Consider the following 27,117-nt stretch of genomic DNA (forward strand, 5'->3'; position numbering starts at 1 on the left):
GAACCCTGTAGCAGCATCTGCCTTTATACTATGATTTCCTGTGGAACCTTGGGCAAGTTACTCAACTTATGATAGTACATTCTATCATTTAGGGTTATTGTGAAGATCCAATTGCTAAGCCCAGAGTCAACACTTAATAAATAGCAGCCATTGAGTATATAATTCCACATTCTTGGCTTTCCATATTATCCCAGTATAAATAACTCTTTAGAATTCAGGATATATTTTTGCTGTAAGGAACCTTAACAACCAAAGTCCAACACTGTTTTATAGTTGGTATGTAGCTAGTGCCCCACCAGACTTCTGGGCACATGCACACGAGCTTTCTCTCCCCACATCCTGTGTTCTTTCTATCCCACCCTGCTGCCTTATGAAACCATTTTGTGAAAAACCAGGACTTGCATAGAAAAGTAAGTTCATATCTACTTTTCCATCCAGGGAGGTATTTTTCATGCAGGTCATTAGAAAATATTAAGCAGAGAGGTGCATACTCAATGTTGAGGCTGATATCTGTCAGGTCAAAGCAGGAAGAGGCCAGGGAGTTGAGCGAGGACATGCTGGGAGCCAGCCCCTTGGGTGGCCATGCGAATGGGGAGGCAGGGCATTTCATGGGTCTGGGTGACTTGATGGGCCCCGGAGAGTGGGGGCCTGGCACAGCCAGGTAGATGGTGGCCAGACTCTTCTTCCCCATGGGTGCACTGTCCTTGCCTTTGGGCTCTGGGCCCGTCTCTTCAAGCATGGGCTTGGTGGCAGTGATGGTGGCAGAAGTGGTGTTCTTGGCGGTTTGCTTGATCTCAGAAGCAGGGTCTGGAGGGCATGGCAGATCTGTAGGGTCCTCTCCCTGGGGTGGGGCTCTAGGGTCATGGTTGGTGGTGACCTTCTTAATGAACAGAGGGCCTTTCTTTAGGGCTTCAGGTCCTGTGTATGGACTTCCCAGCTCTCGCTCTTCCAAGTGCAGGAACTGTAAGCAGATGACAGGGTTGTTTGTGGGCTGACACACCACTTCCACCTTCTCCGTCTCTACTCTCACCTTCACCCCTGGGAAATGGTTCCTTCTCTCTTCTGGAAGGAACAGTTTCCTCAAAACCCCGTTCCTTCCTGACTGCCCAATCCAATGGATTTTTACTCCCAGACCTATCTTCTTAAACTCTCTGCCTCTGGCTCCCTCTGACCAAACCTTCTCTTTGCTCTTCTTCCTGCCTCAGAAATCGTCATAAAGACTCAGTTGTGACTCCTTTTTCTCTTTATACTAGTTCTGGCTGCTGGAAACCTACCCATTTACCTTAGCCTTCCTATATATCACCAGCTGCCTTCTGGATGTGATCATTTCTAGCCACCACCTATTCACCATTGCTTTCCCCTAAAATGTGTTTTCTATCCAGATACAATCATGTGCTCCCAAAGTTTCAAACCTCAGCCATTGTTTCTCCTTCTCCTTTTCCCATCAGTCATTAATACTATTCCCAGGAATTTCCATTTCCAGCAATATGGTGATCAAAATATTCCGAAAAACCTCTTGTTAGAAATGCTCAATAAAATGAAACAAACATACTTCTAAATGCATAGCCAAATTCACAAGAAAGTAAGGGAAATTCCTAGGTTTAAAAAGAAAAAAAAGCATAAAAAAGAAAACTGAAAAAGGTTAACTTTCCCAGGGTTATTTATCAACCTTAGAATCCAGGGGGTTTGGGGATGAGGCCTTGGGTCAGTATAGGACCCAGGAAGGTGGGATATTTTAGTGAAAAAGTAGTCTAGGATAAACATTTCACCCACCAGCAAAGACTGATGACAAGAAACATATCTCAGCCTGGCGGGAAATAAAAGTATTTCCTGAGAATTTGGCACTGTATAGGTTTGTCTCCTATGAATTTTGGATTCATCTTTATACAACCTGTGGGGTCACGAAACCCAAAGTTTGAAAATTAATATAAAAATGGACTCAGGTTTATAATGTTCCTGAGGTGCCTGGTTGCAGCCAAAGCAGAACTTCCTTAGAAGCAGACTTCACTGCAAGTCACAAAGGTAACACTGAACACATGTCTGCAACCCCAGTTACCAAATGTAGAAATCAGTCACCATGAAAAAGCATCAACAGACACAACAGACATCAAAATTTAACTCCCAAGATCTTCAGATAACAGGATTAGCAGACATATATTTTAAGTGTTTTCAAATGATTAAAGATGGACTAGAAATATGAAAATAAAATACAACAAAGAAAATATATTGTAGATTTGGAAAACATAAAGTGAAACATGAAAAAATAGCCTTTGAAATAAAAACCGTGAACAGGTTTAACAGCAGATTCAGTTCAGTTCAGTCACTCAGTTGTGTCCGACTCTTTGCGACCCCATGAATCAGAGCACGCCAGGCCTCCCTGTCCATCACCAACTCCCGGAGTTCACTCAAACTCATGTCCATCGAGTCAGTGATGCCATCCAGCCATCTCATTCTCTGTCGTCCCCTTCTCCTCCCGCCCCCAATCCCTCCCAGCATCAGAGTCTTTTCCAGTGAGTCAACTCATTGCATGAGGAGGCATAGCCAAAGAAAGGTTTAGTGGTATGGAAAACAGGTCTGAGGCAGTTAGAAGGTAGCACCAGGAGATAAAGAGACAGAAAATATGAAGGGCAGGTCATGTTAAGCCGTGGAGCTGGTAAGGTCCAATGTGATCGAAGGAAATGTAGAAGGTGGGATTAAAAGATTGGGAGAGGCAATATTTGAAGAGAAAATGACTGACAGTATCCTGAAATTGATATTAAAAATATGAATACATCTCTGAACTTCTTCACAACACAGGGCAGATACTTAGTGCTGGGGCAGACCACCCTTTGCCCACCGGGGGAAAGGGGAGAGATTTACCCGAAGCACCAGCCTCATGGAGATGAGGCTGTCCAGGCCTGAGTGGTCCAGCTGGAAGCGCTGCTCCAGAGTAAGGTCTGCATGGGGGAGAATCTGGCACAGGGGGAACTCCAGCACGCCTAGAGCACACTCTTGGTCGTCATCAAGCACCTGGGCAGTGGGCCAGTCACAGAACAAGATGATAACCAAGCCCCACCCTCGCCAGCACTACTCTCTCGGCTCCAGCCAAGACTGAGTTTACTTCGCTAAGTATGTTCTGTGCTTCTCTTGGCCTCTGGCTCTGTTCTGAAAACTGGAAATGAGACCTGACTTGGTCCCTGCCTTTAGTCAAGGCAAGAGAGGGAGAGGCAACCATGACCTATATGAGGCAAGTTTGTCAATGCCTGGGGCCTTCAGGGCTTTAGGGACTGATGAGCTGTGCTGCTCTATGATGGGACCAAGTACATCATCAATGTCCTGAGTAGATTTCAACCCAGGCCACACTAGGTGCTATTAATATTTAAAAACTGGAGACTCTGGCAGGGAGTGCTATGGGACTTAAGGGTTTGTCCTTCCACAGCCTCCTCCCCAGTGACCTTGGGCACCTGACTCATGAGATGTGGGCCCTCAGTACCCTCTCCTGACTCGCTGGGGAATCTGCTCAAGCCCCCACCCCTCACAGCTTAGACGCTTCTGAGCTCTGTTCCAAGAGCCCAACTTCATGCAAACCTTAAGATGCAGCTGTTCAGTGGCCACGTTGTACACAAAGAAGGAGAACATCTGGCTCCACACCGGGTCCTTGCTGTGGGGACAGGTCTGGGGGCAGGAGAGAAAGAGAGCGTGAAGGGTTAGGTTGGGCAGAGCAGGGTACCGGTGCCCTCTGCTCTCACTCTGTTCACCCAGGGATAGACCCACACACGCTGCAGCTCATGGGAGGCACCAGGGCAGGGCAGCCAGACTCGAAGGCGAGGAGTGTGTGCCAGAAACTCACGGGGGCTGAAATCCCACCAGTGCTAGAACTCACTTCCCCAGGGAGGTGGTGGGGGGAAGGCAAGGGGACTTCTGCTGCTGGGGTGATGGAAAGGATGTAGGCTGAGATCCATGCCTAACCTTGAACCCTGGTTGCTTTCTAGCTCTTGGAGTCACTGATCTCTGGTCCCCAGATTTTTGAACTGTAGAACTCTTTTGTGAAGTTATTTTGAAGACACAGTGATATAAAGCACCTATAATGTGCATTGGCACCTACTTCAGTGTAAGCTGTCTTACCTTGCTCAGGTGTGTCTTCTTGCCTACAGAGAGCCTGACGTAGGAAGAAGGGTCTCTGCTGACTTTATTCTGTGAGGGGACAAATCCACAAAATAGAGATAACACCCACAGTGCCAACTTGAGACCCCACCTCTCAACCCTCAGGAGCATCGGTGGGACCTGAGGCCACCCAACCTGCGTCCCTTTGAGCGAAGGCCTCCCTGGTGCTCCCAGGGGCCTGGGCTGTCATCACTGTGCCAGCACCTGGGCTGGGCTGACCCTGTGGGGAGCTTCCAAGTTAAAGACAGGAGGCATGGCTGGACACAGGTGCTTGTTCCCTAGAACTGTGGAGACAGACAGGGTGGAGCTGAGCTCTGGCTTCCCCTGAGCTGTGTGACCCAGGCACTTAGCTTCCTGGGTCCTATTTTTAAATGGCAATAAAAATGGACACATAGCCACCATGGGACTCAGGCATAACGGATGTGGGAGGAGCCCAGTGTCCGGCTCACTGCAGACTCAGTGATCCCCATTGAGTCATCATCCCCAGGCTGTGTACACAGCAGACTAGAAGCTGTGGTTACTCAGGAAAAGGAGCTGTCACTTTGTTTCACACACACACTTACCCTGGCAAATCTGGACAGCTTTTTGGCTTGATATTCACCATTTAGGTACTCAAAAGGGCTTCTCTGCAGCACATTAAGAATAGGGTGAATGAGCAACATATGGACATTTGAAAGTGACGGGCACAAGGCAGGGTGTGTGTGACGCTCTAGCCATGTCACCACTCACCGGCAGGTTGCAGGCGCTCTCCAAGAAGACCACGAGGATGGCAGTGGAAAAGCTCCCATGGTCCTATAAGCAGACACAGACCCTTACTACAAGCAGGAGACAGACCAGTTTAGGAGAGCCCTCTTCATGGCTCCAGACTGGCCATACCTCCCCTCACAACCTAGCTCTTTGTTGAGGCTGAAAATACAACTGCAGCAGGACAGACTCGAGTCAGAACTGGTGGACTTCCCTATGAACTGGGCTGACAGGCACTAACAAAACTTTTAAGGATCCCATCCATCCTGTATGGAGATGAGGGCTGAGGGACACACTCTCCAGAAGCTGCGGCTGGCCAGAGGAACCTGAGCAAGATCTGCAGCTTCAGCTCCCTCCTCCCCATACACCACTCACAAGTAAGTGCCCGCCTCCACCTTTCTGCCCAGAAGCTTGACACCCTGCAGTCACCTCAGTCACAGCGCCCGGCTCTGTGATCAGTGAAAGCCATTCCAGCCGCAGGTGCAGCCGCCCGCTCGTTGTATTGTTCAGCGCAAACCACTGCAGGGGGACGGGAAAGGGAGCTTGGGGACAGGGCCAGTGAGACCCCGTAGGGCACTGATAGGGGCTTCAGGGAAGAGGTGAACCAGAGCAGACAGGGTGGGCTCTGGGCTAGGAGAGGTCGTTATGGAAAGCCAGTGCTACAGTTTGGGGCGGAAGCAATGCTGTCCACAAGGAGGGCGTTGCAGGTGCCAACTCTACCTCATCCACCACTCTGTTGGTCATGACATCCCCGAGGCAGATCTGCAGGCTGGAATACACAGGGAGTGAAAGTGAGTTCAGCCCAAGGGCAGCAGCAGGCATGGAGGCCCATTCTGAAACATTTTCAAATATCTGAGTGGGACCCTCAAGACAGGACCTTATTCATCCCAAGAATGAATGGAAGACCACTTTGAGCTCAAGCTAAGGAAGAATTGTCTAACCACTGGGGCTGCTCCCATTGGGCATGCTGCCCAAGCAGGCAAGCAGCTCTGATTCCCAGAGGGGGATAAGCAAACGCTGCTAGACACACTGGCTCTGGATGCTCAATGAGGGTGCTACTGGCATTTTGGCTGGGATGAGTCTTCATTGTGCAAAACTGCCCATGCATTGCAGGAATTTAGCTTCTCTGTCCTGTGTCCTCTAAATGCCAACAGCACCACCTCCTGTGGTCACTGTAATAAACCAACAGGCCCTTCCATTTCCAAAACTGCCTCAGATGCCCTCCAGGAGCTTAGTATAGTTGGCATGAGTGTGAAAGAAGGTAACACATTCACTGTGTGCCTCCCACCTACCCTGACAAAGCCCAGCTGGGAGGTCCTGATGGTGGGGGGGCAGAATTAATTCCATGTTAACTGTTAGAAATGTGCTGGACCTCAAAACACACTTGAAAAACACACTTTATCAGTTACATAAAACATGAACCACAGACACACTTCTAATCTGTAACATTGCAAAAGTCACAACTCCTTTAAGAATGAAAATTTTAAAATGATTTAAGTCACATCTGCTAAGTCACTTCAGTCGTGTCCGACTCTGTGTGACCCCATAGACGGAGGCCACCAGGCTCCCCCGTCCCTGGGATTCTCCAGGCAAGAACACTGGAGTGGGTTGCCATTTCCTTCTCCATAAGTCACATCTGGTGGTAAGCTATTTTTTAGCCTGTTAGATTGTGCCTGTCCCATTTTGTTTCTACATTTTAAAATCACATGTACATGGAAACAAGCTAAACAATTTAGGAGTATGAAGATCTGGGTAAAACTGTTCTGCTGCCTAATCCCAGCCTCTGAGATGAGCAGTGGTGTTGCTTCCACACCCACACATGTGAACACACACACATCCTCCCTGGAAAAATTCCCCTACTTCCTTAGCTATTACTGAATATCCTCATGGTCAACATACATAGATCCTACTCATCATTTTTAAAAGCTGTAGGGTATTCTGTAGTTTAGCAATGATAAATTTATTCAAATATTCAACCAATGTCCTCTGAGTCTGGTCATGCTTCCAGGTTTTTTGTTTTGCCACGACAGATAGGTCTGCAATAAATGATTGAGGTCTTTTATAGGAGATTCCTGGAATTGGGATGGCTGGACCAGTGTAATGTTGGGGTTTTGATAGCCCCACCGTAGTCCTTTCAATCCTCAGAGCACAGAGGCTTTGTTCCACCACAGAGTGAGCACATGTTTCTTGGGCACTGGGGCCAGGCTATACATGCCAGCCTTGGCCCTGCCCATTGCTCCGGATGGGACTCTGGGTACATTATGAAGAACACAGAAAGCAGAGCCCATGGTGCACAAGCCTCAGGACTCCCTCCATGCCCTCCAGAGGGCTAGGACTCACAGCTGGACACCCAGGGGACATCTGGGGAGGAGGTCCATGGCAGCAGTATGGAATGGCAGTACTGGCTGCCTGGCACAGTCACCATGTCAGAGTGTGGTGGGACGTTGCAGGTCCCTGAGTGGTAGAAGTGGGAGTACCTATGACTCCAAGGGCTAGAGCCCTGCACCCCCAGGCCCAGCTTGGCTCTCCTCACCTGCCCAAGAAGTCATCCTTGTCAGGATCCTCATCGTACAGGTCCACTTCCAGGTCCTGCCCAGGGACTTCATATACTATGAACTGGGAGGAAAGAGAGGTGACTTGACATGGAGGCCCCAAAAGCTGATGAAACAGACATCAAGCATGACCAGCCCTGCCTCCTGGCAGCTCGGAGCCCTGAGAAGGTTCCTGCCTTTCTCGGTTCCTGGAAAACCTTACTGGAATGAGAGAGTGATGCCCTCTCCTGTGGGATGCAGAGACTCAGAGGCAGCTTGTGTAAGACCGTGGCAGGGTGGGGGCTTGGATGGGTGGCTGCTCTGTTTTCTGCCGGGGGCTTACAGCTTCCAAACTGTGACCCTCAACCTGGCTGTGGGCCTGCCCTACTCACAATAGGGATTGTGGTTGAACTTAAGAGAGAATTTCAGGCTACTGGCATCTGGTTCTGGGGCAGGGGAGGCTGAGAGGGTTGGGGCAGGACTGCCCCTGAGGTTCTTTGAATTAGAAACTTCCAATGAAGCTGCCTCTGGTCAGGAAAAGAGGGAGGAATCAGTCAATAAACTAGTCCTCCACCAGGAGAGGCCAGCTCCAGAAGCCTAGTGGATCTGGGAAGTAGCTCTGCCTGTCCCCAATGCCATGCCTCTGGCACAGTGCTGCCCCATGGGTATGTGAAGACCATGAAGGGAGAACACCATCTTATTTGGGCCAGCACTGCCCAGAGTGGAGCTCTGGACAGCAGCAGGGAGCCGCTAAGGAGCCCCTCACCTCAAACACCTCATTCCAGGTGGGGTACAGGTTCTTATAGATGGTTCTGCTCCGGAAGTGCTGCAGGCCGATGCTCACCCTGGCATAGGGGTCTGACTTGCCTCGGATTCCCAGGAAGCTGTCCTTCTGGGCCAGCTTTTCAGCCTCCAGCAAGTGGACTCTGATCACTCCCTGCAAAATACCCCAATCAGGCTCACAACTGTTTCGAGGAACCTCAAAGTTCCCAACTTCAGAGCCAAAGCCATCAGCTATCACCGCAGCCCCATCTCACCCTCTCTACATCTGGAGACAGAAGCCACAGGGCCACAGAGCAAGTGCGGGCAGGACCCAGGGCTCAGTCCACTGCATCAAGATGCCCACACACATTCCTGCCCTCCCTGCCTCCAGCCTGCCCCGTGAATGGCCTGTTCAACTGCAGCCATTTCCTCCCCCTGTGCCAACCGCCATGCTGCCTGAGCCAGTTTCCTCCCGTGTTTCATCCCTGTCTTTAACCCACATGAAGACAGATCCAGTGTCATTTCTTCCCAATACCCAGATGTACACACCCCTGTGGGCACTGCATGGTGCTCACAGTAGGTCCCTGATCTCATCAAGGTCGCAGCACTGAGTCACCTCACTCCCAACATTCTGGGCTACATCTTAAGCCAGAATAGAGCACAAGAATTAGGAGAAACACTGAAGGGGACCAGGAGGCCTCCTTCCTAGCACTATTTTTTAAAAAATATCAGTAAATAAGATGGTAGGCGCTGAGAGAAGGCATCAGAGGGCAGACAGACTGAAACCACAATCACAGACAATTAGCCAATCTGATCACACAGACCACAGCCTTGTCTAACTCAATGAAACCAAGCCATGCTGTGTGGGGCCACCCAAGACGGGTGGGTCATGGTGGAGAGGTCTGACAGAATGTGGTCCACTGGAGAAAGGAATGGCAAACCACTTCAGTGTTCTTGCCTCAAGAACCCCATGAACAGTATGAAAAGGCAAAAAGATAGGACACTGAAAGATGAATTCCCCAGGTCAGTAGGTGCCCAATATGCTACTAGAGATCAGTGGAGAAATAACTTCAGAAAGAATGAAGGGATGAAGCCAAAGCAAAAACAACCACCGTTTGTGGATGGGACTGGTGATAGAAGCAAGGTTTGATGCTGTAAAGAGCAATATTGCATAGGAAACTGGAATGTGAGGTCCATATATCAAGGCAGATTGGAAGTGGTCAAACAGGAGATGGCAGGAGTGAATGTCGACATTCAAGGAATCAGCGAACTAAGATGGACTGGAATGGGTGAATTTAACTCGATGACCATTATATCTACTACTGTGAGCAGGAATACCTTAGAAGAAATGGAGTAGCCATCATAGTCAAAAGAGTCCGAAATGCAGTACTTGGATGCAATCTCAAAAACGACAGAATGATCTCTTTGTTTCCAAGGCAAGCCTTTCAATATCATGGTAATCCAAGCCTATGCCCCAACCAGTAATGCTGAAGAAGCCAAAGTTGAACGGTTCTATGAAAACCTACAAGACCTAGAACTAACAACACCCAAAAAAGGTGTCCTTTTCATTATAGGGGACTGGAATGAAAAAGTAGGAAGTCAAGAAACACCTGGACTAACAGGCAAATTTGGCCTTGGAGTACAGAAAGAAGCAGGGCAAAGGCTAATCGAGTTATGCCAAGAGAATGCACTGGTCATAGCAAACACCCTCTTCCAACAAAACAAGAGAAGACTTTATACCTGGACATCACCAGATGGTCAACACTGAAATCAGATTGATTATATCCTTTGCAGCCAAAGATGGAGAAGCTCTATACAGTTAGCAAAAACAAGACCAGGAGCTGACTGTGGCTCAGATCATGTACTCCTTATTGCCAAATTCAGACTTAAATTGAAGAAAGTGGGGAAAACCTAAATCAAATCCCTTATGACTATACAGTGGAAGTGAGAAATAGATTTAAGGGACTAGATCTGATAGACAGAGTGCCTGATGAACTATAGATGGAGGTTCGTGACATTGTACAGGAGGCAGGGAACAAGACCATCCCCAAGAAAAAGAAATGCAAAAAAGCAAAATGGCTGCCTGAGGAGGCCTTACAAATAGCTGTGAAAAGAAGAGAGGCAAAAGACAAAGGAGAAAAGGAAAGATATTTGAATACAGAGTTTGAATACAGAGTTCCAAAGAATAGCAAGGAGAGATAAGAAAGCCTTCCTCAGTGATCAATGCAAAGAGAGGAAAGCAATAGAAGGGGAAAGACAAGAGATCTCTTCAAGAAAATCAGAGATACCAAGGGAACATTTCATGCAAAGATGGGCTCAATAAAGGATAGAAATGGTATGGACCTAACAGAAGCAGAAGATATTAAAAAGAGGTGGCAAGAATACACAGAAGAACTGTACAAAAATATCTTCACGACCCAGATAATCACAAAAGTGTGATCACTCACACTCACCTAGAGCCGGACATCCTGGAATGTGAGGTCAGGTGGGCCTTAGGAAGGATCACTACGAACAAAGCTAGTGGAGGTGATGGAATTCCAGTTGAGCTAGTTTAAATCCTAAAAGATGATGCTGTGAAAGTGCTGCACTCAATATGTCAGCAAATTTGGAAAACTCAGCAGTGGCCAGAGGACTGGAAAAGGTCAATTTTCATTCCAATCCCAAAGGCAATGCCAAAGGATGCTCAAACTACCACACAATTGCACTAATCTCACACGCTAGTAAAGTCATGCTCAAAAGTCTCCAAGCCAGGCTTCAGAAATATGTGAACCGTGAACTTCCAGATGTTCAAGCTGGTTTTAGAAAAGGCAGAGGCATCAGAGATCAAATTGCCAACATCCGCCAGATCATCAAAAAAGCAAGAGAGTTCCAAAAAATATCTATTTCTGCTTTATTGACTATCCCAAAACCTTTGACTGTGTGGATCACAACAAACTGTGGAAAATTCTTCAAGAGATGGGAATACCAGACCACCTGACCTACCTCTTTAGAAACCTGTATGGAGGTCAGGAAGCAACAGTTAGAACTGGACATGAACAACAGACTGGTTCCAAATAGGAAAAGGAGTACGTCAAGGCTGTATATTGTCACCCTGCTTATTTAACTTATATGCAGAGTACATCATGAGAAACACTAGGCTGGAGGAAGCACAAGCTGGAATCAAGACTGCTGGGAGAAATATCAATAACCTCAGATATGCAGATGACACCACCCTTATGGCAGAAAGTGAAGAGGAACTCAAAGGCCTCTTGATGAAAGTGAAAGAGGAGAGTGAAAAGTTTGGCTTTGAAGCTCAACATTCAGAAAACGAAGATCATGGCATCTGGTCCCATCACTTTATGGGAAATAGATGGGGAAACAGTGTCAGACTTTATTTTTCTGGGCTCCAAAATCACTGCAGATGGTGATTGCAGCCATGAAATTAAAAGACGCTTACTCCTTGGAAGGAAAGTTATGACCAACCTAGACAGCATATTAAAAAGCAGAGACATTACTTTGCCAAAAACGGTCCGTCTAGTCAAGGCTATGGTTTTTCCAGTAGTCGTGTATGGATGTGAGAGTTGGACTATAAAGAAAGCTGATTGCTGAAGAATTGATGCTTTTGAACTGTGGTGCTGGAGAAGACTCTTGAGAGTCCCTTGGACTGCAAGGAGATCCAACCATTCCATCCTAAAGGAGATCAGTCCTGGGTTTTTGTTGGAGGGACTAATTTTGAAGCTGAAACTCCAATACTTTGACCACCTGATGCAGAGAGTTGACTCATTTGAAAAGACCCTGATGCTGGGAAAGATTGAGGGCAGGAGGAAAAGGGGACAACAGAGGATGAGATGGTTGGATGGCATCACCAACACAATGGATATGGGTTTGGTGATGGACAGGGAGGCCTGGCGTGCTGCAGTTCATGGGGTCGCAAAGAGTTGGACATGACTGAGCGACTGAACTGAACTGAACATATGCATTTGCTCTTTAACTCAGCAATCCCATTTCCAGAAATCTATCCTAAGGACCTACTGGCAAAAATATGAAAAGACATGTACAAGGCTCCTCATGACAGCACTGTTCGAAATCACAGAAGGCCAGACACAATTCAGCCATCCGTCAGTAGAGACTGGTTGAGTAGATACAGTGCATGCACATGGTGGAGTACGGTGTGCCACAGTGTCATGGGCTGACCCTCACGACACGAGTGTGATAACAGCAAGGTGAAGAGAGCTGTCACCTGCTGCCACCCATCCTAGAAAGGGAGACTATGCTTGCAGTCAGATATGCACACACAATCATACACATGTATATGCTCATATTAGAAAACAAATAATGGAAAGTAATAGAAGGATAAACCTTTACTTATAGGGGAGGCAAGAACTAGGTGGTAGAAGCCAAGCTCCTTAAAATAGTTTTTCATACTGGACTTTAGAAGAGTGCAGATATTTCACATGATCCTAAAAGGGAGTTAAAAAATCTCTAGAAATAGGGAATGGAAGGAAACAAATCAATGGAAACATTCACGGACAGTTGTCAACAACACAGAGAGGAACCAAGTGAGTTTAGATTGTAGTAACTTGATGTACGTGTCCAGCGGGATGTGCCCTAAGGACAGAATGTTTACAGTCATTTTGATGTAGGTGACGGTGCTGTGCTGTTAGGTTGAGGCTGCGGGGTGGGGTAAGGACCACGCGTCCCTCTGCGTAACCTGAGGGGGCTGATGCCTCCCACCTGGCACTGATGGTAGAGACAGACACCTCCCCGCCTCCTGAGCTGGGCCCAGGATGGGCAGGGGCAAAGGGGGTGGGCACCCAAGGAAGCCCCATGTCCTGGCTCCTTCCCAGCGGATGCGAGGGTCCTTCACATCACCAAAGGATGGAGTGGGAGGCTCCTGTCCTTGAAGGGAAGGTGGCAGGCTCTCGAGTTTTCTGGGGGTGAATGAGGCTGCCCACAGACCCCAGCACAAGCCCTGCGGGGGACCAAGGTCCAGGAAAAAATGCTCCCTGGGCTTTTCCCTTGCAAGACAGCTAGCTTTGGGCAAGTCATTCTTGCCCCGTAAAATGGGATGCCAGGCCCTCACAGGGCAGAAATAAGCGTCACCATCTGAGGATATACCCCTCTGCCTGGCCCATCTGTCCTTCAGCTCTGGGCCTGGCTCTCTGCAGCCAGTGTGGGTACTCACACAGGGCAGAGGGAAGCGCAGGTTGGTTACGTCCAGCCCTTTCTTCACGGGCACAGTCACACGGTTGGGCAGCACCAGGTGGGCGGCAATGAGGTCCTCCAGCAGGCTGTCTGTCATCTCACTGGGGAGAGTGGGCACAACCAGCTATGGAGGGTGGCAGCACCTCCCCCAGGCCGCCTGTCCCACCGCTCTTCCCTAGACCTGGAATGAGGAGAGGAGCTTGGCGACAGGTGGATCCATCCCAGCAGAGAGGAGCCCTGACCCCAACCTGTCTGGATGGGGGATCAGGGGAGGATGTAGGGTGTACATTTTGACAGCCCCCCACCCCGATCCTGCTCTGTTCCTCTCTAATGCATTACATCGTGGTAACCAAAAGCAAGGACCTGGATGCTGGGTTAGAATCTAGGCTCCACCAACCACAAGCTGTGTCACCTTGGAAAGTCACTGATCTCAACCTCAGTTTCCTCATCTCTACTTCCTGTTATAAGGATGAGTAAATACTTGTGAAGTGCTGAGAACAGTACCCCATGTCCTGGAAATGCCAGGAATATGTTCACAACTGTAGCTCTTTTACTCCCTGACATCACCTTGAAATTCTCTTTATTGCCTGATTCCATCTTGCCAGTACAAGGAGTCAGGGCAGTGCCTACAACAGGGCTGGCACACCATAGGTGCTCAAGAAGTATCTTCTGAACAAAAGAATGCCTGACTGGATTCTCTGTGCCTAGGGGGCAGAAATCAGTGGGAATGGCCCCAGTGAGTGAGCAAGAGGTCCTACCAGCAGGCGAGCCAGCTAGGGGGCACCCTGGCTAGTTCACTGTCCCTCCCTCACGGGAAGTGTGTCCACCCAGGGCTGGAGCCCTTCTCTGCTCCTCTCGGGCCCCAGGAAGGTAGGTTGCTCAGATCAGCTTCTCCTTGCTGGCTTCTGCTATGACAGCTGCCCGCCCCCTCCCACACTGGTGTCTGTGATGCGGTCACCATGGGCAGGAGCCATGTGGGCATCTCACACACACGGGTCAGGGAAGAGTTAATAAGAACAAGAAGGACACTTGTGTGTGTCCACACCCACTATGCCAGTACCACACACACCTGAGTGTTCTCCCAGGGAACTCAAGATAGAGGAACTAGGCTCCCATTTACTGAGAAAGAGCGCAGAGAGGTGAAGGAACTTGTCCAAAGTGACTAATGGGGGGCCAGGAGCCTGGCCTGCATCCAGAGCCTGCACTCGCCCCTCACCAGCCCATGCGGCCTCCTCTGGGACAGGGCCCACGCCTCTCCTGGTGTAGAGAGCAGGGAGGGTTCAGTCGTGGGGCAGCTCCTGTCACTGACCACACAGCCCGGGGGCAGGGCCCACCTTGGCTCTGCCTAGCAGTCCACACAGGCCCTTACTTGATTCCTGGTGCATCCAGCAGGTTGGTCAGGCCTGTCCAATTGATCTGTAGGTGCTGCAGGGGCAGAAGGGGGCAGTTAGGCTGGAAGGAGCCAGGAGCCCAGGCTGAGCATCCTCACGCCCACCCCCATGGGGAATTCAGCCTGTGGGGCTGGGGCTGCCCTCTGCAGGGTGCTGGGTGTGTGAGGCACGTCCCATCCTGCTCAGGACCAGGGCTGTCAGGTGGGCTGCTTCCTGCCGGGACCACAGGAGAGGCCCAAGCACACGGCCAGGCCAGCCTGGCATCAGAGAGCCTCTGCTCCACCCTAGGCAGCTGTGTGACCTCGGCTGGTCACTTCTCATCTAACCGGCCTTCTTCCTGGTCTTGGGGGCAGCAGGGTGGAGCTTCTCAGGCCTCCCAGGGAGCATGTGAGATGATGGGGCTAGGTGGGCTTCAGCACATCTGTTCTTGGGCTCAAACCCAGTGCCTGGGGGTGAGCGCCGGTTCACAGGGAGCGGCAGGCCTGCCTTGTCCTGGGGACTCACCGGCTTTTGAAGGAAGAACATAGTCACGGCTCCCACAAAGGGCTTGTCCACCAGTAGGGGCTCCAGGATGATCCGCAGTGTGCCCTGCAGCTGGACGGCAAAGAGGGACCTCAGCCACCCTTCTCCTCACACCTGTTGCGCTGAGCGAGGCCGCTGCTGGCTCATTCGTGCCCAGGCCACCCCCAAATGTCAGGGCCACCTGCCACCACTGCAGGGACCGCACTCAGGGAAAAGAAGCCTGCATGCAGCGGCCACCCCTTTGCTGGCCACCAAGGGTCCCGGCTGCCCTCCACTGCTGTGCTGTCTGTGGGGCTTCAGCCTTGCCCACAGCTGGGGCCCAGGCATGCTCTCCAGCTCAGCTCCTCCACTCCTGCTGTAAGCTCTGCCTCCTCCATCTACCTGGGTTTCTCAGTACCCGCTCAGCATCCATAAAGAGCCTCTCATTTCCTGGGGTCATTGAAGCCTCTCTGGCAGGGGGATTCCACCAACAGCGGCAGGATGGGGCAGTCATAAGCAGCGGGGCAATAAAGCCCAGCCACCAATTCCTGGTCTGTGATCTTGGGCCTGGAGTCCCTTGACTGGTACCAGCCTCTGTGCCTGGTGTCATCACCCCCTCTGCAGCATTCTCCAGTGTCACCCCACTCCCCATGCCCTGACCCCAACCCTGGAGGTAGTCACACCAGCCTCCACCCACCTGGATCCCGTTCACACCAGCCTGTATCTTCTGCAGCTCCACACTGATCTCACAGTCCCCGATATAGCTGAAAGTGGGGAGGGAGGAGGAAAGAGGAGGGGAAGGGTAGGTCCACGACTCACAGAGGTCAAGAAACCTGCCCAGAGCAGCCCAGCACAAGCCTGAGCCCTGCATCACCTGGATGTGGACTTCCTGACAGCCTCGGCCTTTCTCAGCTCTGTGCAGACATTGCCCAGACTCCCAGAGACAGTGCCCAGGGACGCCACACCCAGGGTCTCATGCGCATCCCCACCTCTGCCTTCAAGGGCAGCAATTCTGCATACCACCTCATCCCATGACACTCCATGGATGCCAAAGAGGAGGTCTGGGGTGCCCACCCTACTGTGCTTCCACCCCATCTCTTCCCAGGTCTTTGCCTGAAGACAGCAGAGTAGCCCTGCTGCCTCCCTCCAGCCATTCATGCGGGTTGTTGCTGGGGGTAACGGGGTGGGCAAGTAGTAAGATCTCAGAAGACTGAGTCTAGCTGGCACTCCTGCCAAGCGATGGTCACAGGGAACCCAGAATGGGTGCCCTTGAAGGTAGTCAAGGACTGAAGGAGAAGCAGAGGAAGAGGGCAGCTATCCAGTATCTGCAGGGTGCAGGCTGAGGAGCCAGACATCACAGAAATGCTGAGTGTCCCCTGGAAGAGTGGGGTGAGCCTGGGGATCCCAGGGGCTCCCTGAGCTGACTGGAGAGCTGGGTGGGTGGGCTAGATGACTTTGACCAGTGCCCCAACTATTCACACAAGCATCCTGTGGCAGTCTTGGGGCCATAAAGACCCAACTGCCAACAGTATCTTAACACACTTGAGACCAGCCCGCACATGGGGATGGATATTGCCAGAGTTGCTTCCTGTCTTCCCAGTGTGTTCTCAGCACCAGTCTCTGGGCTAAGGACAGGATATATCTGGCACTGGAAAGGAACGGGCAACACTGTGGAACCTCGGGAGTTGATCCTTGGTCCTTTAAGCACAGTTCAAATCCCACCACCTCCAGGAAGACTTCCTGGGTTGAACCTCCATTCTCTCTGACTCAAGCCTATTATCAGCTTCATTCAAAAGAGATGTCCTTGCCTGATCCACTAAACAAGTCACTCACATGTCTTTGCATGCTTTGGTTTTTCTGAGGTGTCACAGGGCTCAGTTCTCCCCCTGGCCTCTCACAGCCTGTGCTCTGAGCTCCCTGAGCCATTCACAAGTCCCCACATTTTCCTGTCACACTTGCTCTCTCTTGCTACACCCTCTGTGAGACAGCTGATCTGACCCTCCAGGTGACCGGGCTCTGGCCTCCAAGAATGCTCTGCTGCCTGGGCCTTGGTACCCAAACCAGGCCTGGTGCCTGGTCTGTGGGAGGAGCCAGGCCTAGTGGCTCCCCTGGGACCATCCTCCCCATCCCAGCAAGGACTCCACGCTCCAGCCCGGCTGGAAGAAGGGGCATATGTGCCATGAGGGGCTTTCACACTCCAAATGAGTGTTTATCTGCGACTCCATCTTCAACCTGGCTGTTCCCACAGTGCTCCCCCATCCCCCACCAGGCCCCCGGGGGCACAAGGGCTCACCAGATCTGCAAGTCCAGGACCACCTGTCTGCGGTTGCGCTGGTCTGTGTGTGTCTTGATGCCATTGACCCTGGGGCACTGGAAGAGATGCCGGGGTCGGGGGGTGGTGGTGGTGGCAGGGAGTGACCTGGTCAGCAGGGGTCTTGCATGGGGTAGGGGGGCAACAAGGGGTTGCCAGCCCTGCCCATGGGTTTCAACCACAACAACCCACGTGACCACTGCACTCCAGGGTTGAGCACAAACAGAAACCCACCCTGTAGACCCTGCCCATCTGTGGCATCCTAATACCTCCCTCTCCAAACAAGCAAAATTTTTATAATGGAGAAATAGTTCAATCAACCACACTATTATCCTTCTACTTTCTCCAGGCAAAATGATACTTACAAACGTGTTGTCACATGAAAAGGTGACATCAAAGAATACAGAGCCAACAATGCAGGAAAAAAGTATTTCAGGGATATTATGAACAGTTCATTAAAATTATTATGTACTTTTTTTTCAGTTTGTGGTATGTGTGATATGTCAGCTTTTTAGAAAGTATAACCTGTTATAATTTATTTTCTTATACATTCTCATATTTAACATTTATTTTTGTCTTGGTTTTACATTTTAAGTTTAACATTCCTTTTCTTTAAGTGAAGTGAAAGTGAAGTCGCTCAGTTGTGTCCAACTCTGTGACCCCGTGGACTGTAGCCTACCAGGCTCCTCTGTCCATGGGATTCTCCAGACAAGAACACTGGAGTGGGTTGCCAGTTCTTTCTCCAGGGGATCTTCCCAACCCAGGGATCGAACCCAAGTCTCCTGCATTGGAGGCAGACGCTTTAACCTCTGAGCCACCAGGGAAGCCCCCCAAATTGGCTAGATGTTAAAGACCCGGAAAAGCCAGCAGAAGCCTGGCGGGGAGGAAGGGCCTGTCACTGACTTGCCCCAGCCTGGAGTCTGCTCCCGGGCTGGGGGCTGGCCTGCAGGCACCTGTGACAGCCCAACCAGCCCTAAGAGCCCCATCTGTGGAGACTGCCCCTGGAGCAGCTGCCCAGTTGAAGGCTCCGCCACAGAGAGGAGGGGTGGCCACTGCTTACAGTCTGCTCTGTGTCAGGCAGGGCGGTCCCAGCCCGGGGCTCATAGTGAGGTGTGGGGCGCCAGGCTGCTCAGGTGCCCTACGTGGAGCACTCCTCACCTGGCCACGCACAGTGGCCCTGATTCCAGGCCTGTTAATCACGCTTCACAACTGCCCTCAAAAATGGGACCTTTCCTCTTACAGATGAGGAAACTGGAACTCAGAGAGGTTAAATCACTGGTCCAAGGCCATAACAGCAGTGAGCAGGGCTGGACATGGACACAGGAATCAAAGGAAGCAGGAAACACTCTTGGGCATGAAGGGAGTGGGTGGACTGGGTGCACTGGGCCTGGCCAGGCGCAGGAAGGTCACAGGCAGAGTCCTCTGTGATGCCCCCCAGTGGAGAGGTGGGGAGGGGAGAGGGATGGGAGAGTTAGGAGGGGTGGGAGGAGCCAGGACACAGAAGAATTTGAATGCCAGGACCAGGTATTTCCCCTGCAGGGCCAGGGCATCTGGTCAGTCTGCAGGGCCTCCAGCAGGTGCACATTAGAGGGTGAAAATCACCCTTCAGGACCAACCACTCCTAGTGAGGTAGGAGGCAGAGGGGCCCCAGGGCAGGACAGCTGGTGTTCATCAAGAGGAGTAAAACTGAAGCTCTGTTTCCCCTAGACACTCCAAGGACAGTTAGTGGCAAGAGCTGACTCTGAAGTAAAAAGATAACTGCTCCTGAGGTCAAGGAAAATGTCCCTGTCTGTCTGCACATGTGCAGGAAGGCTCCTTGGGGGTCAAAAAGGGAGGGGAGCCACCCCATAACGTGTGGACAGGCACCCACCAGCCTCTGCAGCAGAACGCATTCTTAGCAAAAAGTTGAGCATGCACATTTGGGAGGGTTCTAGAACAGGTCAGATGTGGGGAAAGAAACCAGATAATTGGCCAAAGGTAAACAAAGTCCCGGAAGGACTGCCCTATATAATGATTTAACCACCTCTTTCCTACACTCCTCCTCATTACGGATGAAGCCCACACCCTTTCTCTCTGGGTGTGTATTTCTGCCTTGCTTCTGTCTTAAACTATTTCCATGTGCTCTCACACATGTTATGATAATAAGCTCTATGTCTCTGATAATAAACTTTGTATCTGGTCTTAAAGTTTTTGCCTCCTTGAAACACTTTTGCTTTCAGTGGGGATAAAAAGCCAGGGAGCAATGTCAGAAATTTCAGCAACCTCAGATATGCAGATGATACCACTCTAATGGAAGAAAGTGAAGAGGAACTAAAGAGCCTCTTGATGAGCGTGAAAGAGCAGAGTGAAAAAGCTGGTTTAAAACTCAAGATTCAAAAACTGAAGATCATGGCATCCGGTCTCATCACTTCATGGCAAATAGAAGGGGGAAAAGTAGAAATAGTGACAGATTTTATTTTCTTGGGCTCCAAAATCACTGCAGATGATGACTGCAGTCATGACATTAAAAGATGCTTCCCCCTTGGAAGGAAAGGTATGACAAACCTAGACAGCATATTAAAAAGCAGAGACATTACTTTGCCAACAAAGGTCCGTCTACTCAAAGCTTTGGTTTTTTTCAGTTGTCATGTATGGATGTGAGTGTTGGACCATAAAGAAAGTTGAGTGCTGAAGAAATGATGCTCTCAAACTGGTGCTGGAGAAGACTCTTGAGAGTCCCCTTGGACTGCAAGGAGATCAAGCCAGTCAATCCTAAAAGAAATCAGTCCTGAATATTCATTGGAAGGACTGATTCTGAAGCTGAAACTCCCAATACTTTGGCCACCTGATGTGAAAAGCTGACTCATTGGAAAAGACCCTGATGCTGGGAAAGATTGAAGGCAAAAGGAGAAGGGCACGGCAGTAGAGGATGAGATTGTTAGATAGCGTCACTGACTCAATGGACATGAGTTTGAGCAAACTCCAGGAGTGTCCTTCAGTATCTCCCGGAGTCAGTCACGTCTTGGCGACTGAACAACAACAAGCCTCTGTCCCTTGATGGTTTGGTTTTCATCCAGGCTACCCAGGTTCAGTTCCTGGGCAGGGAAATATCTTACTTCAGGACTGCTCACTGCTACCTTGCTGAGATCACTAGGCCTGCTTCTGCTGCCAGCAACGGACCGCTTTCCAGCAGCACATAGTCCCACAGGCACCACCCCCCGATGGGCAGCCTGGCCAAGCAGGCTCTGCTATAAACACAGCAGTCTGTGGGCTTCTTAACTCTTCACCTTCTGTGTACCCCTCTGGGAAGTCCTCTCTGACTCCCAGAGCCCCCATGCCACTCCACTCCTGAATCCACACGTTCCTCCATCGTCACGTATACACTGCCAGGTCAGCATCTATCATCCACCAGCTTATACATCTGCCTCCACAAGGACAGAGTTCTGAAGGCAGGGGCACAGCCATAGCATCTCTGACTACAGAGCATATGGCTGGGCTCAGTAAGTCATAAATGAGTGAAGCAGGGAAAGAACAAATAACCAACAGATGCTGAGACGCGCCAGTCCAGGCGGAGCCTGAATCAGAACCCCGGGCTCAGGCCAGCCTGACCTGCCCCCACTCGGGCAGCTAGCTGAGCATACACCCTGGGGCTGGAAGACAGCTCTCAGCGGGCCAGCCTGCCTCCTGACCCCTGCTTATTCTGGGGCAGACCAGAGGCCAGCACCTCTGGTTGTCAGGGTGACAGACTTCACGGTGGCTCTGCCTGGGGTATGCATTTCTGATGATCGAAATAAGACATCATAGAGGAGCTATAGGGCAGGAAGAGTGAGGCAGGAGGATGGACCAGGAAATGCAGCCTAGAGTCGGGACAGGACGTTAGGTGTGTTCAATACACACACTTCTATCCTGGGGCGCTGAGTGCTATCACAGAACCAGCATGGATTTGTAACACAGATCGCCAGTATCAATCAGTTACTAGAGACTTAGTCACTGCTGTGAAGCACTGACCATCCCACTCCATGAAGGTGAATTCTCCCCAGCTGATGCTGAGGTTAGCAAGCATGACTGGTAGATTTTTGTGTGGGTTGGCTTCCACCACATGGCATGTTTTAAAAATTGTGCTTTAGAAGAATGGAATTTCCTCCCACTTCTCCTGTCTCTGAGCCAGGCTTCCCTAGAACCCGCAGAGACAGTGGTGCAGGGTCCAAGGGCTGAGGGGTTTATCCTGAGGCCCAGAGACTAGGAAGTGCAGGTGGGGGCTGGGTACCCTGTGAGTCAGGCCTGACCCCCCCTGGGGGCGGGGGAGAGCCTGCTGCCCCTCCTGAGACAGCACCAACCTTCTGTCCAAAGTAGAGTTTGGTGAAGGCGAAGGTCCTCAGATGCACGCTCTTCTCCCGGATCTTGGGCTCCAGTTTCTCCCGGAACTTGTTTTCCATGATCATGCTGAGGTAGGGCCAGATCTGGGAGATGATCTGCGAGGACAGGAAGATGCCCTAGATGCTCAGGTCTGTGCTCCCCATCCCAGACCCACAGCTGCCCAGGGGCAGTCCTTACACCACAGCACCCAACGGCCTGTTTGCCCGCCCCATCCCATCAACCTACCTGTCCATCTGTCTGCTTATCCAACAGTGGATAACTACAGCCATGGTTCTCATGCTTAAGAGTGAGATCCCAAGATTTGCTGCCATTGTGCAGCCCACCATGAAACAGTCATTCACTGAATTAATATGACAAAGCCCTTTAGTTCTGTGCTAAAACATATGCTACCCAAACCAACACCATGGTGTAAATAAGAAGGAGCAGGTGCCAGAGGTTTAAGAAAAAGAAGAAAAAAGAAACCACAGAAGATAAATTTAAATTGTTTCCTATGGATTTGATTTGTTTCCTAAGAATCAGAAAAGGCTGCCTATAGCTGAATTCTGCAGCAGGACAACTCATGGTGCTGGGAACCAAATATGGAACCTGGGCAGAGAAGGTGGCAGAGAGAGGGGACCTGGTGGCAGGAGATGGTGATCACAGAGGGATACAGATGACATTGGAGGTATGGGGTGGAGGAGCAGCAGCCCGTGTGTTCTGTTTGGGACAAGCCTACTCCCTCTTCTTTTCTGGGACCCGGGCCTTTATTTAGTTTTTTTTTTTGTGTGTGTACCATTTTGTCTTTTATTGAATTTGTTACAACATTGCTTCCATCTTACCTTTTGTTATTTTGGCCACAAGGCATGTGGGATCTTAGCTCTCCGCCAGGGATCAAAACCTGCCCGCCCCCCACCCCACCCCACCCCGACCCTGCATTGGAAGGCAAAGTCTTCCACTGGACCACCAGGGAAGTCCCTTGCATTTTAAAGATGCAGCTCCCTCTTTTCAAACCCTAATCGGAGGAGACTGAAGGAGGTAAGTTTCAGGGCTTAGTGCCCATCTCTCTCAGAGGCCTCGATGAGCCAGGCATTGTGATACTTTAATTACCTCATTAATCCTCACAACAAACCCACGAGGCAGGGACCATAATTATTCTCATTGCACAAAGGCAGAAAGCAGCTCTGAGACATCAGGGGACCTGCCCTGGTTGCATAGCCAGTGCTGCCAGATCATGGCTGGGGACCAAGCGAAACCCAGCAGCTGCTGTCAAATCCCTAATCATAGCCTTCCTCTGCCCAGGACACGTTGGTCTCAGCCTGGTGGGATTGGAGGCCTGCATTTCCCTCTGTACCTTCTAACTTTTCTACTGTGGACATGCATTAATTTTGCAATTAAAAGACAAAAATTCCACAATTAAACAAAACACCTTTTTTAAGAAAAGAAAGTCATTGTCTGGTGAGGAGAAGAACTCTGAGGGTGGGAAAAGTGGAAGGCCACCACCCCAGAGACTAAGGGCCATCTTTGGCTCTCAGACAAGGCTTCCACCAGGACTGCAGGACTGCCTTGTTCATACAAGCTCCCCGCAGACCCGCGCCCCATCCAGGGTCCATGCCAGGCCCAGGGGGAGGAGAAGGCCTGGAGTGAGGCCAGCACCCCCAGGCCCACCCTGGCCTTACCTTGTTGGCCCATTCAACCCGTTCCACGTCCAGGAAGTGGATCTAGGGAACAGAAGGCCAAAGAGGAAGTTAGACTTGAGACTCGCTGCCCTCCCAGAATCAGGCAGGCTCCCACTCCCAAGCACAGGAGCTTTGCTGAGACCCACCATGGAGACCCAGAGCCCACCCTCCAGGAGGGGAACCAGCCCGGTGGTGCCCACCTGCCTCGGACAACCTGACACTGATCTGACCCTGGCCACCAGCTCCTGGGTGGGAGACGTGGAAGGGCTGTTCGGCAGTGACCCTCCACCCTCACCTTCCTGATGGAAGCACAGAACCCCAACCTGGGCCTCCCCCAGGGTGACACCTGAGTTGACTTCTTACAAATTCCATCCCCCTTATTTTAGTGACACAAGTAATCATAGCCTCTGCAGAAAAATTAGAAAATACAGCTAAACAAAAGGAAAAATATTTGATCAGAGAACGCTGCCTGGTAATAACTGTCATTACCAGGTTGATTTCCAGGCTCTTCTAGAAAAAAGTATCTGTAGTTTTCACAGAAACTGAGGTCACAGTGCTTTTTCTTAGCCTGCTTTTTTTCACTTAACAATATATTATGACGGTGCTGACCCAAAAGTAACTGTTGCCCATTTGAAAGGCCAACAAGGGCACCCTGCCATTTTCAGGGGCAACTACAGAGTGAGGGTGCCCCCTCACCTCCCTGGGCCCCGCCCACGGCTCCCTGTCCCCAGCAGGGAGGCCCCTCAGGCCAGGTCCTATATTCACAGCCCCAGGCTCTGGGCCTGCCAGGTGAGTTCTGCCGCATCCCTTGGTGGCAGGGGGTGGGGTAGGGGGAGGTCCCTGTGAAGTGACAATTCTGTGGCCTAACCTTCGCTTGACATGATTCTGAGGGTGCTGAATCCCTCCCCACAAGAGTCTCAGGCTCAGAATGTCTACTGAGCTTAATACCCACCCCTAACTCCAGCCCCACCATCATCCCCACCACCAGGATTTTCTGGGATGGACAGAGTAAGCATGTATGTGTGCCATGGATCCATAAAACGAAATGATGTCGTTTTACTGTTGCCCTGCCCCAAGTGTCTGGAGCATGAAGTCAACCCCAGATCAGGTTCATGGTGGGCCTGGGACCTCCTGAGGAGGAGAAAGGGCCAGCCCTTCCCACCCCAGGGGCTCAGAAGGTGCGCTGTCCAGGGACTGAGTATATGTGTCTATACAGTGCACACGCCTAGCGCAGCCCTGTCAAGTGCCAGGCCCTGTGCTGCCCAGGGATGCCCCCAAGGATCCACACACAGACCGAGGCCTCATCCACCTGCCCAGGAGAAGAGCCGTTCCCAAAGGAGGGGAGAGAGACTTCATTCTCTCATGAGCAATATTTTTTTTGTCCTGTTTTTTAAATTTTGGCTGCACTGAGTGGCTTGCAGGATCTTGGTTACCCAACCAGGGATGCACCCATGTCCCCTGAAGGGGAAGTAAGGAGACCTAACCACTGGACCACCAGGGAATTCCCTTGGAGCAGTTGTTAACAGTCTGAGAGGTTAGAGGAGCCCAGTGCTTCTGAGACCCCTGGAACATCACACCATCCTCCCAGGCTCAGCTTCCCCAGCTCTGGGCCTGGGGCCAATACCTGGGAGAAGCATCCAATATTCCCAGGTGCTGAGAGGTTAGAGGAGCCCAGTGCTTCTGAGACCCCTGGAACATCACACCATCCTCCCAGGCTCAGCTTCCCCAGCTCTGGGCCTGGGGCCAATACCTGGGAGAAGCATCTAATATTCCCAGGTGCTGCCAATACGGCCTGGTTCCCAGAGAGGGAGCCAGTCTGGCCCAGGAACAGAAGGGGATAATGAGGAAGGAATCTTAAGGGGAGTGGGGCAGGAGCCTGACCAGGTCACCAAACTGGGCTCCAGGCCAGCGCAGGGGGAAGACTCCTCCATTGCTCCTGGGTACACTCACTGCCCAGCACTGAAGTAAAACTCCTGCATGTGGGGCTGAATCAGACCTCTTTCCATCCCTTTGACTGCTCCATTCACCCCTCTCTTAGACCTCCCTTCTTCCCAGCAGCCTTCCCAGAGCTCTCAGGTTGAGGCTTAGTGTCCCGATTAGGTGTTGCTGCTTCTCCACTACAGCTTTCAACCCCCCTTATTAAAGTTGATCGGCCTTCTGCCTGCCTCCGCACCGCATGGCAAGCTTTGGTGGGCTGACTCAGCTGTGCTCCCTCTTAGCACCTATCTCAGGTGTATGAATGTCTTAATAACTATTTGTGGAATGAATGAATGAATGTGGAATGAATGAATGCTCCTGTCCTCAAGGAGCTCCCAGGCTGCTAAAGGAAGCATGCCATTAACAGGCTATTCCAGTACAGGATCAGCACCCAGGCCGGGGAAGGGGGGCCTCACAAAAGGAAGAGTTTGGTTACAGCAGGAGCTGTCACTGGAGCCTCTGCCCGTCTCCTGCCCAGGCCTGCTGGCTGGACATTTCATACCCTTCCTTCCACCTTAACTTCCCATCCCGCCCCCACACACCCTATGTGCCTACCCCTTCCAATGCGCTGCACCCCTGCCCAGGTGGTTCTCTCCCCTGGGAGCAGAGAAGTGCTGATCTGCTGGATCCTGGAAAGGTGATCCAGCATGCTCGGTCAGACATTACCCACACTTGGGATTCCCACACTGCCTCCATCTGATGAATCCAATAGATTCATCAGGGTGCACCAGGGTGGGGCTTCTAATTCATTTTTAACAAGCTCCTGGCATGATCCTGGAGTTCAGTCAGGGTTGGTTGTAAGGGACCACTGACCAGCCCACCACCTGCATTAGAGTGACCCACACTCACCCTGAAGGGAGGACAGCGCGGAAGGCCCAGGGACCGCACTGAGTACGTTGTTATGGTCTCTCCAGACCACCCTCACCTGTATTTGAGGCTCCTGCCTAAGAGATGCTCCCAGAGAGTGAGTCTGAACCCCTGACACGAGCAGTGATTCAGAGAGACCATCAAGACACCCTATTTCACCTTAGGCAGCGAAGGGCCTCCCTGGGCCTGAATCTTAGCCCTGTCACCCTCCTCCAGGAGACAGCACAAGAGCTGGGCCACTTCCTTTGTGACTGCCCCGAGTAAGTTCTGGATCAGGGAAGGAAGCAGACAGGTTGACCTTTATGGAGCAACTGCTCACACCCAGTGCGCTGTCAGTCCCAGGCAGACAAACGAGTCTTTCTCTCATTATAATTCAGACCTTTCCCGACTCCAAATTCTCAAAATTATTCTGTTTTTATCTGCTGGCTTTGTGTTTTAGTTTTCACATAAAAGGAAGGTCTTCAATATGTCTGGAATTTTTTTTTTTTATAGTGGATGAGGTAGGTATATAATTTATCCACACACTTGAAGGCAATTTCCTAAGAAGGAAGATAAGGGGAAGGTGCAAAGGAGGAGGAAGGAAGGGAGGGGGGGGTTGGGTGAGGAGGTGGGGGGAGGGGAGGAGGTGGGAGACTAGTTCATGTTTCCTACTAACTAGGAAGTTACTTCCCTCACGCATGAGCTTCTCACGTGTA

The 27,117-nt window shown here is 51.0% G+C and overlaps 1 protein-coding gene across 2 annotated transcripts in view; it reads right to left on the bottom strand.

Annotated features, from left to right (window-relative positions):
* The window catches only part of ESYT3 (extended synaptotagmin 3), a 54,754-nt gene that overhangs the window by 9,659 nt on the left and 17,978 nt on the right, over positions 1–27,117 (bottom strand). For both annotated transcript variants that reach the window (XM_055413021.2, XM_055413010.2), the window contains exons 2-18: positions 23,579–23,620; positions 21,884–22,018; positions 17,550–17,626; positions 15,954–16,020; positions 15,260–15,349; positions 14,734–14,789; positions 13,345–13,465; positions 8,185–8,355; positions 7,421–7,503; positions 5,608–5,656; positions 5,317–5,406; positions 4,873–4,935; positions 4,707–4,769; positions 4,105–4,173; positions 3,568–3,654; positions 2,860–3,009; positions 492–961 (exon numbers count right to left, since the gene is read on the bottom strand). In XM_055413021.2, the coding sequence (XP_055268996.2) occupies positions 492–961; positions 2,860–3,009; positions 3,568–3,654; positions 4,105–4,173; positions 4,707–4,769; positions 4,873–4,935; positions 5,317–5,406; positions 5,608–5,656; positions 7,421–7,503; positions 8,185–8,355; positions 13,345–13,465; positions 14,734–14,789; positions 15,260–15,349; positions 15,954–16,020; positions 17,550–17,626; positions 21,884–22,018; positions 23,579–23,620 (1,883 nt within the window). The remainder of the gene's footprint in view (positions 1–491; positions 962–2,859; positions 3,010–3,567; positions 3,655–4,104; positions 4,174–4,706; positions 4,770–4,872; positions 4,936–5,316; positions 5,407–5,607; positions 5,657–7,420; positions 7,504–8,184; positions 8,356–13,344; positions 13,466–14,733; positions 14,790–15,259; positions 15,350–15,953; positions 16,021–17,549; positions 17,627–21,883; positions 22,019–23,578; positions 23,621–27,117) is intronic.

The sequence above is a fragment of the Moschus berezovskii genome, chromosome 1 (assembly GCF_049115385.1).
Source record: "Moschus berezovskii isolate FMDL1 chromosome 1, NW_MosBer_1.0, whole genome shotgun sequence".
Taxonomy (NCBI): domain Eukaryota; kingdom Metazoa; phylum Chordata; class Mammalia; order Artiodactyla; family Moschidae; genus Moschus; species Moschus berezovskii.